This window comes from Pieris brassicae, chromosome 8 (assembly GCF_905147105.1).
Source record: "Pieris brassicae chromosome 8, ilPieBrab1.1, whole genome shotgun sequence".
Taxonomy (NCBI): Eukaryota; Metazoa; Arthropoda; class Insecta; order Lepidoptera; family Pieridae; genus Pieris; species Pieris brassicae.
In genome coordinates this window covers 20,047,911-20,065,505 of record NC_059672.1, presented here as the reverse complement: position 1 = coordinate 20,065,505, position 17,595 = coordinate 20,047,911, and the positions used below count along the sequence as shown (strand labels likewise).

The following is a 17,595-nucleotide window of genomic DNA, read 5'->3' as shown; positions in this document are numbered from 1 at the left end:
CCAATGATGCAATGCAGTCTGAAAATCTACCAAAACCTTAATCATTAAGAAATACAAAAGAGGTCAATGGTACTATCATAAACTTATGCCATCCAGTAAATTTCTTAAAAAAACTTAAAAATAATTTGTATGTAATCCAAGTATTCACTTATATTAAGTAATGTATTATACAAATTATTCTAGATTGTTTAGGACAGAAATCGTTAAATTTAGCTAAATTAACTGTGTTAACATTTCGTATGTATCATGGGAGTAGTAAAGTAGTAGTAGTAAGAGCAGACACCTGTTAAGTAACCTGACCTTCTGGCATAATTAAATCTATATTATAACAATAATTATGAGATATTATGAGTAATATCTCATATTAACGACTACTCATAGGGCTCACCCTATGAGTAGTCGTTTTGTAGATCTATTTATATTAGAAAATCGAATAAGCTACGATTATTAACTTATTTGACTTTGTTATTTTATGTGCTCTGTGAATAATGACAATGACAACTGACAATATCGCCACTTCTCTGACATATATGATAGAAGTGCTAACCATATGGCGGCTATTTGTCTTTTGATGAAAAAAGTCACACTGTCGGCACCATGCGTCATATAAGAAAAATGAAAACCAGGTTAAAGGCTTATCTAATCTAACTTGTCAAACTGAATTCATAAAGCCTACCAAGAGAGTATTAAAATGAAATAAGAATATAACACACCTTATTCAAGTTGAAATGAGCATCAAATTACTTTATAATCTTACACGAAAATTGTATTCTCGTGTAACGAAACGAGAGCTTAATTTCTCTCTTCAAAGGCGTAATAAATAAAAATAAAGTATTTTCTTTTATTAAAAAAGCTTTTACACATCTGACACAAGAGGACAAACAGAGGACACCGTGAGTCATTTTTGCAGAAACCCGTCATCTTTTAGTCGATATCAACTTCGGGGCAATAAATACAGATAACACAACTTTCTCTTCAGCTGTGATACTTTTGACATTTAACACATTTTGTCTCGAGTCACCGTGACCACGCACACTGAAAAACACGCGAAACGTCGGAAAACATTTAAAATTTAGAATTGTGTAAATAATTATAAGTTTTTAATAATAATACATAGCTTTAATCCGTTAAAAAAGTGTTTTTCTTAATAAAAATAAATTTATTATAATTTATCAGTATCTACTGTTTTTATAAATAGACGAAACATATTTAATATAGGAAATATTAGCTGCAGATAAGGAAAACGTAACGTCACAAACAGAAACAACACATTTAAACGAAATTAGTAATTACTGTTGAAATATATTTGTATATCGCCTACAATCTTATGTGTTAACAATAAAACCCTAACGAATAACGGAAGTGGCAAATTCATCATTGTTGGAGTAATCAGCGGCTACGCTACAGTTTATGGTAATTTCAGTCGGAATATAACAAGAGTTACGCGTTAAAGAGTTATTTTTAAAATTATTGGGGCATAAAATTATCTATAACCCGAGGATCATTTTAATAATTATACCGTCAAGAATAATTTACGTATAAATTAAATATTTATACGCTTATAATTTACCGATATAACGTTCGTAATAAAAGTATTACAAGTGTAACTTGATACAAAGTTGCAAGTTTGTCATAAATCAAATATTCTCGGAGTATTTCTAAAAGATTGTAAAGTTACACAATTACATTAACGTTTATATAGAAACTTCTGCCGGGAATTAATATAGCTAATTTATTGTATTTGTCAATATGTGTTTTGTTTTCAACTTTAATAAAAATATGTTCAATAATATATTTCTAGGATCTTTACAATGTCTTAATGTTTTAATACCAATAAGTAAAATAGTCTGCGGCATTTGTATATTTAAAATTTAATAAAAACCCGGTAAATAATTAATCAGGCCGTCAACGCTTATAATATAATTCTTTGTGTCCTATATATATTCAAATAACCTATAAAAACACTTAACGCTAATGTCGTACTACGACTTTCCGTTGTGTAGAGACATCGTGAGGTGTGGGAGATGGCTGTTTGTTGGATAAATCTATTATTATCATTATGGTATCGATTTAAAACATTACAAGTTTCAACAACTACACGATAATACCTACACCGACAATCCTACAATTTATAAACACCAAAAAAGATATAATAATAATACAACTCTTGTGAACTCAGCCAGTGTACAGACAAATAGTTCTATCTCGATAGAAATTATATTTGATATATGTATTGCGTGAGAGGCGCTTCGCTAGCCAAGTTGGAGGTTGCGCACGGTACATACAAAAGTTGAGACTTCCACTTTAGGTTCTCGTTTGGAACTCGTGGACCAAGTTTCCTCATTATATCCAGATTATGAACCCAACCCGTGAGTATCCTAAATAAGTACACTGACAAAGCAAGCTCTCTTTTGAGGTGGCATAACCCACCACACCCAGGACAAAGAGGGTCGGGTACATAAACAGATACAAGGCATACACTTCATACAATCTCTTGAAGAGGTAACCTTATTTAAATTTGTAACATGTTTTACCAACGTTCATGGTGGGCTTATATGGATAGGCGTTTTAAGAAATTTAAGCAAATAACTATTTTCTTAAATATAAAAAATATATAATACACAGTAATGAAAGCAGTTTTTATAAAGCTTATTTGAACCCCTTCAAATTTTATGTTAACATTTTAAAGTTAAAACGTATTACGTAATTTCGATTAAAATTTTGTTTGTACAAGTGGGTCAACAATATCAATTATTTATCACAAAAGCGTAAAAAATATGATTTTTTAATTCCTCCACGAGCTGAAGGCAAATATATATTTCCCAAAGGGATACTGTAATGTATTTTAATCGTATTAAAAACAAAATATTGTTAGGGACTGTTTATATCAGAATAAGTTAGACTATATGTATGCAAATGATTATTAAAAATAATTTAGTTGTGTTATTATATATCTTCGTAAACTCATTTAATTGATACAGTCTTCTTAGATTATATTTATTAATTTACGTAAGTATAATATAGGTAAAATGGTCGCTCGTTTTGTATGACTTTTATTTATATATACATCAAACATTGTAAGAAGAACTATATTGTGACATATTTGTCAGTTAATAAAAATAAATAACTTTTACTATTTTCTTAATTTTGATCGCGGAATTTCATTCGAAGAAAATAACACAGTTCAATGAACTACAGTTGGTGCCATAAATAAAATAAGAGGAAGTAAGCTCTGGCTATACAAAGCTCCCACAGGTATTAAGTATCTACATATAAATGACTATAGAACGCAAAAAAAAATCAGATAAAAAAACTAGCACTATAAGGAGGGTTGGGCCTTAGGGTGTTTCTGTATCTGTATGATTAAGTTTTTTCTAATATCCAGCCATTTTTTCCCGTGGTAAAATTTTTGGGTCTAAGGCTGGTTTAATTACAGCCGGAGCCAAACCTGCATGAATGGATGAATGTCGCACGGTGAACTGAATTTAGAATTTCATTAATTTCAATTGTTGTCTATTTTCAGAATTCTTATATTTTTTTAACGTTTTATACAATTTGTAGATGTAGTAGGGGTTTAAAAATTTACGTAATGAGGTCTTATACAAATTTACATACAGTATTTGTATACGTCCGTAGTGTGTTAACAAAAGAACATCGCTCAAAGGCGTTTCAAAGAATAAATGTGTGCGTGTACTAGTGTACACACGTAAGAAATGAAACTTCTTTATGGCCTTAATTTTCGAAAACTGATCTTCTATACGCAACTTTACAGGAATCGGTTAAATAATGTTAAATTAGATAAAGTTTAACAAAAATCTTTTATTATTACAGACATGAATACAAATAATACAATTATTTCATTTTACCTTATTACTACTAAGATTATCACAGAATTTCATTAATTTTAATAGAATTATTAATATGATTGTTATCATTATGATATTTTTGTTATTAATAGCTTCGAATCATCTGTGGTAGGGACAAGACAACGATGTCACGTAACGGAAAAATGTGATCTGTAACGGATTAATGTGACGCGTAATCGAAAAATGTGACTGTAAATTTTTTACAACGCAGATAAAGAAGTTGCACTTCAAAAAATTTATAAATACTTTTACGTAGCCAAGCTAGTTACATTTATAGAGAGACCGATTGCTATCTTAAAATTAAATAAGACGTGCGCAAGGTTTGATAAGACGACGACTATTCGTCGTATTCTAATAATAATATTCTAGTTAACTAGGATCCATTATATCGAATACCGCTCGTGAATCAGTAATGCTTTGCATCGATTGATAGACTTTGACAAACGATAAAATTAATGATCAACCAGATAATTTTTATTATGGTAGATTTTAATCGAATAATGGAAATCTATGAAAAAATACCAGTTTTTATTATTATCTAGGTATTCCTAGATTTTCAAAATATTCGACGAAATGAGAATCTTCTATCGCTTATAAAGTACTATTATTTAAAATATATTGTAATAAACAAGATGTTTAGAACTAATGAATCTATGTCTATTTGTAGATTTAGAGGCTGCTCATAAAACAAAAATCCTTATTGTAACAAGTTTCTTACCGAAAATGACGACTGCTCAGTTGAGTTCGTAACTTTATTATGTTAAATATAATTTTAATTAAGTTGTAAACCAACGTTGCCAAGGACGGCGGCTGTAAAATACCGCCATTTATTGATGATAGAGAAATAGAGAGGAAGGTGCGCACAGTTAAGGGTTTGCAAACCTATATTTCTGTAATCGGACTTCAAATTTAACTTTGTTTGTTAGTATGAAAACCTGCAATCTCAAACCTTGTAATTTAGGATCAGAACTATTGCTTATGGGGAAAATTTTGGTCAATAATTACGTTATATTAACCTTTGTCACTACGCCCGCTACACTTCCTTGACTTGTGAATCGGTAGAAAATAAAATTAGAATCAATTTAACATATCTTCTGTTGACGTTCATAAGTGCACTTGGTTACTTATATACAAATCTGCTACGGTGCTACAGTGCTACGGTGCTACGGTGCTACGGCGTAACCTTCTACGGGATACGTTATTATATTTATTTACTATTATATGGTCTGTCAACATTTGAGTATTTGTATATATATAAATGGATAATTGATATACATGAACCGGCTGCCAAAGCTACATGGAAGCCATAAAAAATCACACAGTCAGTTATTAGCTACACTAGAAGTATTTCAACATTATTGTACTTCCACTATTGTAGTAGTGTAATATCACTATATTTATAACCCAATAACAATGATTTCATATATATATATATATATATATATATATTGACTTACCTATTTGAGGGACATCGTAGGGTCGTCCAGATCGTGCGGCCCTCAGCATCATTTGGCTCGCAACTTCGCCAGGAAGCCGTGGCGCGCGTTTGTTGGTACGCGTACGTCGTCGTTCTTTGTGTATCGGTGAGGCGTAATTCCGCTCGGGCTCAGTAGCTGTGGTATCCGATTCGAAAAGTTCATGTAATGGCCGTGAACGAATTTGCAGTTCACGTCCGGTGTGCCATTCGGCCGGGTACCGGCGGGGAGTTGGTTCGGCGGCTGAACGCAGCGCCAGCGCCGCTAAAACAGTCGTGACGCAACACACCCGCATGTTGACCGTGGCCGCCCCCCACAGTCGCATTTCCCTCCACTAAGTGCAGAGGCCTACATAACACGGGCCTGTGCCCAACATTATTTGACCGGCGACACTTGAATTAAGATTTGCTGCACCAGTTACGCGGGATCCACCTGCAAAGAATAAATTTCTTATTTAAAGTTGTCGTCACTGAAAATATATATTATTACAGGTTATTAAGAAAGGTATTCAGGTATAATATTATGAAAGAAAATGTACAAAACCTAATTAAAATAGAATACCAATTAAGAAGAAAATAAATGTTCATAAAGTTAGATTACGACGTCCTAAGAAAGCGGATTTAATAAAATTATTATTACGTTTTTATAACGTTCTATCAAACATTTACGAAAAATAGCATTTTTTCTTCTACTTTTGTTATTAATTTGAGTTGCTGGATATTGCGTAACAGTAGACAATTTACCAATATGTCGTAATAATTATTTGAAATACGACAAAAATATTGATTTGATTGATTGAAAAAAAGCATTAAAGTTCTAAGTTGTTATGAAAACTAGTTGCGGTAATGTATGATTTACGTGTGACAAACAATCGTCTATATTTGGATACAAACAAACATAACTATCGCAACTAACGCAAACTGATCTAGGAACATTCTTTTTCTATGGATGAGAAAAAAAACAATTTAACTAACCTACAAACTGTACTTGTTGCTTTCAACTCATACTATAACATTAGCTGATTAAAAGATTTCAAGATGAATTGTGTTTTATATTCAGATTTAATAGTCTCAAATAGTCCATCATAACTATAACTGTTTTTAAATGGTTTTAACTGTTCTGTTTATAGTGAGCAGCGCAATGATATGTGTGTAACAGAGACAAATGGGACTATATGATAAGTGTGATTGTAGAGTTACGAGTACGAAGAGTTTCTACAATGAAATCAATATTGAAACCTAAAGCTTGATTAAACAAGATTCCGAGTATATAAGATGTAAATCTCTCTTAAGGCACTAGTTTTATATTTTATACAGGTATTGTATAATTCCTGTTAAGGAATTTCTACGGACTTTACAGATAACACGCAAACTTTAACAATAAAATCAAATTAGCCATCTTAAGTACGCACGCTCGCTCCTAACTTTTTCTAACTTTCTTCTTTATTATTTTTCTTACCTAAATTATTACGTCATTCGACTTAATACGTGCGTAATGCGGTTACATGAAATAGAAGGGACTCGAAACGATCGAATTCTTTTAAACTATTGAGCACTAGTCTAACGCAGTTGTTACTTATAACATTTATATTTAAAAAATACCCTTATTTATAATTTTAATATTTTATTACCTAATACATATATTTTCTTATCTACTATTCATATATATAAATAGTTTGCTTATGTAAGACATATAGCATTCTCTCGTATTCTTATTAAGTGTATATTATTATAAATGAGAAATCCATAAACAATCCATAGTTGATATGATAACTTTATTTTCACATTATTCAAATATAAAGTTTGCGTTTATATTGTATTATGTTTAAAGATGCAATTCAAACTTATCACTAAATCTGCCAGCCGTTTAAAGCAAGCAAAGCTCTCAAAAGTAATAAAGTATTTTTTTTTGTAGGAATCCTCTAAAATGCATTTCGTTTTCAAGCATAAACAATGTGTGCATAATACGTGTAAAAAAGTAAATAATTACTTTAGATGTAATCACCAAATAAAAAATCAGAGACCCCTGTATAGTGCTTACATAATTCTTGAACGGGCCCCACTACACAATCAAAATGGTCAAATATACATAACTATTTAGAATAAATATCTATCTTTTTAATAATCCCATGTAAGCTGTACAAGAAACATCAGATATTTATATAGCTACTGTACCACAAAGAACGGTTCGGTGGCCGTCGATACACAATCTTATACTAGAATAATAAGTCCTGAGTACATACTTCGTTATAATATCTTCTTACCAGGAAGAAAGGCACACAATATTATAAGCCGTAAGAATTTGGAGAGATTCTATTAGTTTGGGAGCACAGAGAGGTTAGACTGATGCTAATACCTTGCCTCACGATAGTTCTCAACAACGCATTAAACACTCACTATAAAATTCTAAATAGTGGACGTAACTATTATCAATTACAATTAACAAAAAGTATATATCAAAATAAAAATGTATCTAACGCAACCCTAGTAAATCTCAACAATGACTCAACTAATAAATGTGACGATCGGCCGAGAAAAAATATTAAATTGAAATTACGTATTTCGAACAGCTACTAAGAATTTAAAATCAAATATGGATTGTTTCATAGATACCTTAATTATTATAAGAAGCTTTGCCTCTGGAATATTCATTTACGTGATATAATATTGCTACCCACCATATAACGCAGAAAATATCTGAAAAAGGCATTTTCAAAGGAAACATAACCTTACCCCTCAATTAGTAATAACAGAGGCTGTAATGTTCCCGCCGGCTATTCTGTTAATAGGATAAACTAAAAACTACGAGCTCCAATAACATTTTATTAATATTTACGTCTTTATTTTATGTTGGAATATATTTTGCGGAATTATATTTCAACTAATTTTCTTGCCCAACTTTTGAGATACAATTTGATTTGATGTTTACACCAACCCAGACAATAAATTTAAAATTTAAAAAATAAAATAAGATTCACTTAAATTACTTTCTATTTCTTTTCCCATATTTATAGAGAATTAAAAATGTACCTATTCGATGTATAAATAATATACTCGTAGTAAATTCACCAAAATTCCAAAATAACACATAGATTGGGATGAGAAAGTATATTTACGTAGTGAAAACTAAGCCATGTGAAAACTAACATGTCTTATTTACATGGGAAAGTCAGAGCACATTGCCTGACTTAGACCCCACCACATTCCCGATTTGGCGAGAAATTTGCCTACCTCCCGGCCTCTATGGAGACTCAAGCCACATTGGGACATTGAATCACCGCGAAAGAGACGGCCAATGTTTTGGATCTTTTTGCGTCGAACTCGATTTTGGATGTCGGAGGGAAGAAACCACATATATCATTGCAGTGTGATACCTAGATGCCGGATTATTTTTCGGCAACGTGCCTTTCCGTTAGCTCTCGGTACTACATATATAAGCTCCTTGTTGTCCAAAATAATCAAACCATTTACTAACGGCAAGCTTCTGAGGTATCAAGAGGGCCACCATTTTTTCAGTACGGTGTTCGTGGTGATCGCTCAGCTGGTTACCTTTTCGTTTGCTTAACATATAGGGCAGAGGCAATTGAGTCTAAGATGGAGCATCTAGACACAGCGAAAGCCCTGTATAGGGAGCCTGTTGGCACTCCCCGAGATATTATGCAACTTGTTTCCAGCGGTCTCGCTGATCGAAACTGAATCCCGAAGTCACACAAGGGTCCTAATGCGGGAGCTCCCCAGTAGCAGCTTCTTCCACTACGGTCAGTTTTCAGTGGCTTGATCTCTTGGCGTTGCGCACCAATTGTTAAAATTTGCCTTTGATCGTGAGCATGGCCAGTGATATCACTTGACATCATGTGAGCTTTCTGCCCGTTTACTCCTGTTCTATAAAAAAAACAACGGTTTCTCATCAAACCAAATGCGACGTTGCTTTGACAAGTAATTTGTTTAACGATGAATCGAAATTAAAAAAGGGACGTAATTAAGGGAAGTCCATTGAAAGCATTCCTTTTAATATTGCAAGATGAGTGATTCGTCAAATTTCACGATCTATTCGAGCATTAATCTTATGTCTTAATTACAGAGATTTACTTTAATCTCGTAATTAAAGTCTTCTCTATGGAAAGTATATTAGATAGGAAAATAGATTAATACTATAAATTTGTTTTATTATTTTATTATTGTTTTCATATTCATATTGCAACAGCGAGCCGCAATTAGAAGGCATAGTTTTTGTTTTTATTGTAATTAACTTTGTAAAATCAGCACTATAAATACTTTAGCTATGCGTCATTGCAACATTGGCGTCAACATTTTGCACGAAAAATCTCGCAGCACGTCTGGTTTCATACTACCATTTTTGCAAACGTTTGCGTTCATTATGTAACAAATTAACACAGAACGGATTTGTATTATCTTAAATTTGGCATATCCATGCATATTTTAGACACTTCAATTTTTAAATCTTTAAGTAATACATTATTTTATTGAGACACATATAACATAAAACATACGTTTCGTAATCATACAATGAGGTGCGCAATCAATATTCGAACAAGTCACAAGCTTTTAAGGTGATTGAACTTTGCGGTTCGTTTTGTTTAATTTCGAAGACCAGACATTGTGTATATTATATATTATATAATCGTGTAAAAATGCTTGTGTAAACCATGTAATTAAATATCACATTGGTTCATTATTTAAAATGTCTAGTTTAGTGTAACATAGAGTTATCAATAATTGGAAATATCTTTAAATCAATGATAAATAATAGGAATTGCAATACATCTTTTTATAAAGGCTTTTTTTACTATAAGTGTAATAACTTAGCCGATTTAAATTCGACACCCATTGAAATATGTTATTAATTGTTATTATTATAACAGGTCGATTTATGTAAACATTGCGATAAGTACAGTATGATATACATTTAAAAAAAATTGAAGTGTAATTGTCGTGAAAACTAAAGAGAATATTATATTTTATCAATAAATCAGATAAAAATTAACTTAATTTTATATAAAAACTATTGACACATACAATTATACCACAAATAATTTGTTTAATTTGAATATAGGTTAAAGTAAATCCTTATAGATTAAAGTAAAGGCCTAATATCGTGGCGTGCTTGGCATCTTATATTTATAGTGAGGTAGCGGATTGACGTCAGAGCGGGGAGGGCTTGGGCGGGCGGCACCCTCTACGCACTTGCAAACTCGCGCCTCCATGAATGAAGGAGCCGAAATATCCAGATACTGAATGTACGATCCTGACCAGAATGCTAAAATAGCTCTCACGATTTAATTTCCCAATAGATTACGTCACTATGATCTGTATAGTATTGCTTTAATACTAAGATATAATGGTTCCACATTGTCTTTAACTAAGATAGATTTAATATAACTTAATTATACTGTATACCTTAATTCTGATTATCAATCCCATTAAATAAATTAGACTTCTTTATTCAAATCTTATCAACAGTTTATAAATATTTATTTACTATACAATGTGGTACAATGACTTTAAAAACGTAGTGAATCGTTATTATGGTTATATAGATCACAAGAGCAATTTTGTGGCAAAATATATTCTCTACTGCAAAGTATTCTCAATACAATGTTACATAAGTTTAAAGCGAGCGGATATATTGACAGCTTTTCCTTTAGAATTACAATCTACCGATATTTAGAGGTTTCCTGTAACGTAAAATATGGAGAGGACAGGCAAAATCATTTTCACTGCTCCTATATGTGAAATGATAAGTTTTTCTTAGTTTAGTTATCTTAACTATCTGTGTGTTTATGTGATTTTCTTTGACGTATTTCCTTTGACAATTATGTAACGTGTGAATTTTGTCAAACTCGTGATATTCTACGATTTATTCAAGTCACCCCCTTATAAACTCATGTCAGTTGTGTATGATATAGCCCCGTCTGTGAACTATTGAATTTTTCTTTACTAATATTCGTAAGGAAAATGTCGAGGAGAAACGAAATGTCTTAGAAAAACACGATTATCGGTGTGTGACAGGTACAAAAAGCTTATTAACTGCTAGTCTGTAGAAGATAAAATTTATATGAACTTAGGCCTGGTGGATAACCTATATAGTTTTTAGGTTTTTTAATAAATAAATAATTCGACTCATTTTATATCAAACCATTCACTGAAATACCCTACAATTAGTACTGTTTAAAGCGAGTCTATCCACCGAGCTATTGACAAAATTAGAACCACCATTCGAATGTATACAATTTCGTCATTAAATTTAGATTAAGGCTGTACATCAATGTGTAATGTAGCACTCGTATGTAATAAAAAAAGTATTTTACTTAATAATTAATCAATATCGTTAAATTATTTAAATACGGATAATAAGTTTAGGCAACACATAAATTATCATCTACCTATATTATAAAAGACGATTATACTGTTCTTCTTTTTCCTATTATGAGCAATAGTATCAAATCTGAGAGAAAACATTCAGTTTTTATATGTAGAAGTATGCGCCTACTGCAAATCGATGAGCAAGTTAACTTATCTTTCGCAAAATAAGTCTGTGTCATGAAGGCATCAAACCTCCTTAGTTGCGTTTTTTTATGTTGTTCCAATGTCGGAAATGTCGTCAATGTTCACGTTTAAACTACATAGTCAACTATCTGGCCATCACAAAATGATGGTTAAATTATAAAGTAACCCGAACAATGATCTGGCTACATTATGTATTCATAAAATGCTTTCTTACTAAGAATTCGTTTACATAAATCGTTAAATCTGTTAGACTCCCGAAATAGTTGCAAATATTTTGTCGTCTCGAGGTGAAAAGTCAAGTAGGGTGCGTCGAACGCAAATATTGGGATTTTGCGACATTCGAGTTACTTTCAGAGAAATTGTCGCTGAAAGATAGATTCACATCTAGGGAATAATTGATTTACATAGACAAATCAGTATTATTACATTATTTATACTCATTTCATGGTAGTAGAATTTAGAATTAAGATTAATAATGTCTATGGTCATTGAAATTTGTCGAGCAAGATTTATTTTCGCAATTTATGTCCGATATACAATAAAATATTTTCAGACAAACAAATGAAGATTCTACAGCATTGAGATGTTACTGATCTTGCCATGTTATGTAAAATGATTTTATATAGCTATTAAAATAACATTATACACTGTATATATTTTAATTACAATTTTTCTTTAATTAAGTAGCTAAACAATATCTTTGTATTGTTTTGTAAACATTTTTAAAGATAAAATTTTCGTTACATTTTCTGAGAACTCTAATCAGGCGTGTTATTAGAAAAATATAATTGGATTTGCTTCAGAACTTTTTAGTGATTTCCTAGAAATATGCCTACGAATATACGATACGTTTTTTTTAAATATCGTATCGAGTAATATATATAAAATAATACATAAAAACCAGAATCTTTCATTCTTACATTCTTAATATATTATATCGATACTAGAGAGTACAAACAACGCTGTTTTCTTGCTATAAAAAATATAAGCTAGAATGTCCTCCTTTATTTACCACGGCTTTTCTCAGTACAAATTGTTTGTTAGCTAAAAATAGAGTTCTATTGACTCCACAACTGTATTGAATTGAAAGTATGCTCTTGTACGAAAGGTAAAAGTTTCTTACTTCTTTGAACCACATATATAACTGAATAGTTTCTTTTGGAGGTTATTAATTATACTGTGCTTCAGGTACATACACTTGTGAATTATTGGAATCGACATATAAATACTAAGGGTTTGAAGTGATGTATATAAATAAAATAAAACATTCCAGAAATCCTTGTAAGGAAGCGTATTAAAACTAAGAAGAATACAAAAAATACCGTGTTTGATTTGCAGTTGATTATCAAAAATAAATGAAAAAGCTGCAAATATAAATGAAATCTTAATCCCGCAAAAATGTACATGAAAATGAAACGCGATCTGAGGAAATTGAGCGCTTTCGCTGTCATTGAAAGCTGATATTGAATTAAATAGGTGTTGCCAAATACAATTAGTATTTTTATTTGTCTATTATCGGACTCCATGTTTCTTTCTAAGCTGCCTTGCTCACGACGCAAACTATAATTTGGTAATTTGAGTAGTTAATTTAATTCCTAAGTATTATTGTTATGATGTAGGTCGACGCTACGTTGCGTAGAAAACCAATTTATGTGTCACCGTCACATTGTCTGTTGTATATTTATTAAAAAACCTTTCTTCCGAATTGTATTCAAATAAGCAAAACAGGTTTAGGATAAGGTAAAATTATAGGTAGGTACTATTTTTACATATATTTTAAATTTAGACATTCATAAGTATAGTAACCAATATAAATAAATAATATGATTTGTTCAGAATTTATCACAATTTTTTTTTGGTTTTCATTAGTCAACGATGCTCGCGGATGAATCTTTGTAACTTTTGACATTTGAAACACGCCATCAGTCCATATTTCGTTTTTTTATTCTCACCCTAGAGCTGAATACTTGCCTGTATACTCAGTAAAACACATATCAGTATACCTAGATTGTATTAAATGGCATTTCCTTATGATGCCGTTAGTTGAATCATCTTGATGTTGAAGTCTCCTAAAAAGGATACATTATACTGATATGATAATAAATAAAATTTACACTCCCAATAAACTCTCACATAGCTGCTATAAGTGACGGTTTAACAGCGCATTTTATTTTATTATTTCATTAGTTTTAAGCTCATAAAACAGAAGCAACAAACTAAGCACTTAAAGTCAACATTGTTTTAACAGTATTGAAATTGAGTAAATTAAAAGTATGAACCCTGTATATGTGTTGTAAATTGATTTAGATAGTAACAAAGATATATCTTGTTAATGATTATATGATCATAGTAACAGGACAATTGCCTCACGCCTAAAAGACACTACTAACGATAGTTAAGAAAGTTAAGAAAGACGAACTCATAAAAAATGAAACGCTAAGTGGATAAATATATTTAAAAACGGTTTACTGTAGTTATAGCTATATATTAGAACACAGAACTATATATATATAAACAATGTATAACACTAATTTGGAACGTTGTTGATCCCTTGATCTTGGTCTGTTTAACCTCATTCGTGCTTTACTGAGAATAAACCCATGACCGGCAAGTGATTTGGGTGCAGTACCAACTGAGCGCAGGTAGAAAACAAAGGTTATATATTGATGTTATAATTTTTGTTGATATTTGATTTAATATCGAAATGAAAAAAAAACATTTATACGCTTTATTTTCGTTAAAAGGCATCATAAAAATACTATTTAGACGCACAATATGTCGCGTCTCTGCAAAGTAATGTAAATGTTACGCCAGCATCTTTTGTGTACAACCCACTTGGCTTCAAGTTTTGCTTATGCAAAATTTCAGCTAAGTGCTACCTCTTTATTCTATTATTATATTCAGCGTATGGTAATATCATTATGGGAAATAGTTTCAATTTAGTTTGCCGAATATCTTTGCATGCTAAATTTGGATGTTTTTCTTTTAATCAGGAAGTTTAGCGTTTTCAAATTGTTTGTTTTTTTGAATTCGATTTAAAATCTTTCAAGAAAAGTACCGTTACCTTAGCAACACACATGCAAGCCTTCTGGCAGTGTGAGTGTCCAAGGGCGGCAGTATCACTCAACATCAGGCAAGCGTCCTGCCCCAACTTTAAGAAAGTACAAGACGGACAAATTTATGCAATGTGTATTTTTTGTTACATCAACTCACCGAAAGTGTTAATTCTAGATACACCACTTTTTTAGAACTAGAGTATAGAGATTTACAAAGTGTTGCGATTAATTGTGATTGCTACATATCCGTAGATAGTAAATCCGTTTGTCTTGTGATTTGTGATAGTTTAAGAGAATAGCTATTATGATTTTTTAAGTAGGCGTGAGTGTACTTTAGCCTTTTACTAAGTACGGTATAAAAAGAAAGGTCTAAGGACTGGACTAGTCTGAATTTAAAGACTTAAAACCTTAAGAAAAACACTTTTTGCTGAAGCTATGTATTATTATTAAAACCTTATAATTATTTACATAATTCTAAATTTTAATTTTTTCCGACGTCTCGCGTGCTTTTCAGCGTGCGTCACACGGTCACCGTGACCGTGATCACACGTGACGTTTAATAATAATACATAGCTTTAATCCGTTCAAAAAGTGTTTTTTTAATGTGTAAAAGCTATTTTAACAAAAGACAATACTATGACTAAAAACCTTTTTTTATAGAAAAAGTATTTTTTTAATATTAAAGTGTGAAAATAAATTATAATATCAGTATGTTCTCACGTTCAATATGCATATTGAATATTGGGAAGTGCCAGACGTAAATACAGTGCCAGACGGCTCGGCGCACTCTGTCCCGCTAACCTAATTGGCGTCTATTCCTTGGATAATGCTAATTTTATGAGATATCTCCACATTTGTATAATTTATACTTAGGTAAAACCTATAAAGCCCACCTAGATTTCAATATATTTCAATAGTCCTGGCACTGAAATATTAAATTATTAATCACATATTTATCGAGTGGCTGCACTGATGTGCCTTTGTTAGTTAATGTTTATAATGTTGTGTTTGTTATGTAATGTTTCTTGTATTATGCACATTTAGTTTTTTCATTTCTAAATATTGATATAATCGGTCTTTTAATGTCAAACGCAATTAGTAGTTAGGCACATACTAGTGTTAATGTTTAAATTCGCTGTCAAAAACAATGGATTTTCGGTTTAATAATAGTCAGTCAGTTTAGGCTCTAGCTTAATATTTAACATAAAACAATTGAGCGTCAATGACAGGTATACTATAACATTCCAAAGTTAAAATATATTTGAGATTTTTTATACAGCATAGAAGGGCATTTGAGCCTACGGTTTGGGAAAAACCCCCATCGAAAGTCCATTCCACAGTTCGATTGCGCGATGTTGTTAAAAAAAATCACCTGCTTGCTATAAATATGCAAGAATAAATGCAGAAAATGCGAAGCCAGGCCTCACCGATTTACGGAAAATCTTAATTTCACGTCACAAACTCTGCAGTACATCACAATATTTCGGACTTCTTACGAACTGCTATGAATGCTAAATAAAAATGACATGAAATTTTTGTTAAGCTGGTTATTTCCCTCGCTGACGTTGAACCACAAATTAGACCCGGATCATTGTTCGCAGAATTTGACATTTTAAGCGTTTCAGGTTTTAGCCAGGTAGCTTTAGCTTTAAATAATTTTTAGTATTTCCTTTTTGTATATATGCAGACTATTTGACAAGAAATATATATGTGTTATTTTAATTTGTATTAACTAAAGACAATAGAGATTCATACGTGGCAATGTTAAATTTGTTTTAAGTATTCAATTCCCAAGTAGTCTATTCATATTCATGAAGGTAACACAATGTATAAACGTCAAAATAAGAAATGTATATGAAATGCTTCTAATTTTAAATTTTCTGCCAATTCTCAAATCAAGGGCGTAGAAGAAGAACTGGCTTGGTGAAATAAGGAGCATGCACTTACATTCTCGTGGGAACAACACGCAAATACGTAGTCGAAATAACTATCATCACCGCATGTACGAATTCAAATACGACCAGTCACCACAAGTACCAACCAACCAGTTCAAGAGTATGACGCATGCCCAGCCATCGACCCTCTCGCCATATTTTAGGGAGAAACACAGCCCCTGGACAATTTTTACTCCAATTTACGGCTTACAGCAATGTTGGGCTTTAGCATGCGACTCTCATTCCTTAGGTAGGTTCGATCCCTGGCTGTGTACCAATTGACTTTCTGTATGTTTATTTACATTATTTACTCGAACGATGAAGGAAAATGTTGTTAGGTAACCGACTTGCCTTAGACCCAAAAAGTCGACGACACGTGTATGGCACAGGAGGATGACCACCTACTTGCCTATTAGATGTTCATGAAACAGATCCAGAAATCTGAGGCCCAGACCTAATAAGGTTGTAGCGCCACTGATTTATCTTATTTATTAGGGCTTATTTTGGCCGTTTAATTTAAAGTTTAATTCAGTTATGTATTTTTCCTTGAGTACATAAGTGCGTTAATATCAAAACTAAATTATAACCAATTATAATCTTAACTAAGTTTATATCTTGAGAAGAAAGAGGCATGTACTCATTTAATTAATTTTTGTAGACACACCTCAATAGCTAAAAGGGCCAAATAAATTAAAAGGTAGGCGTGACAATTACAGCTCAGAACAGCTGTAATGAAA

At 31.7% G+C, this 17,595-nt stretch overlaps 1 protein-coding gene across 1 annotated transcript in view; it reads right to left on the bottom strand.

The window, feature by feature from the left end:
- The window catches only part of LOC123713172, a 74,866-nt gene that overhangs the window by 45,017 nt on the left and 12,254 nt on the right, over positions 1–17,595 (bottom strand). Inside the window, exon 2 of the mRNA XM_045666718.1 lies at positions 5,324–5,773. Coding sequence (XP_045522674.1) covers positions 5,324–5,666 — 343 coding nt within the window. The 5' untranslated portion in view covers positions 5,667–5,773. The remainder of the gene's footprint in view (positions 1–5,323; positions 5,774–17,595) is intronic.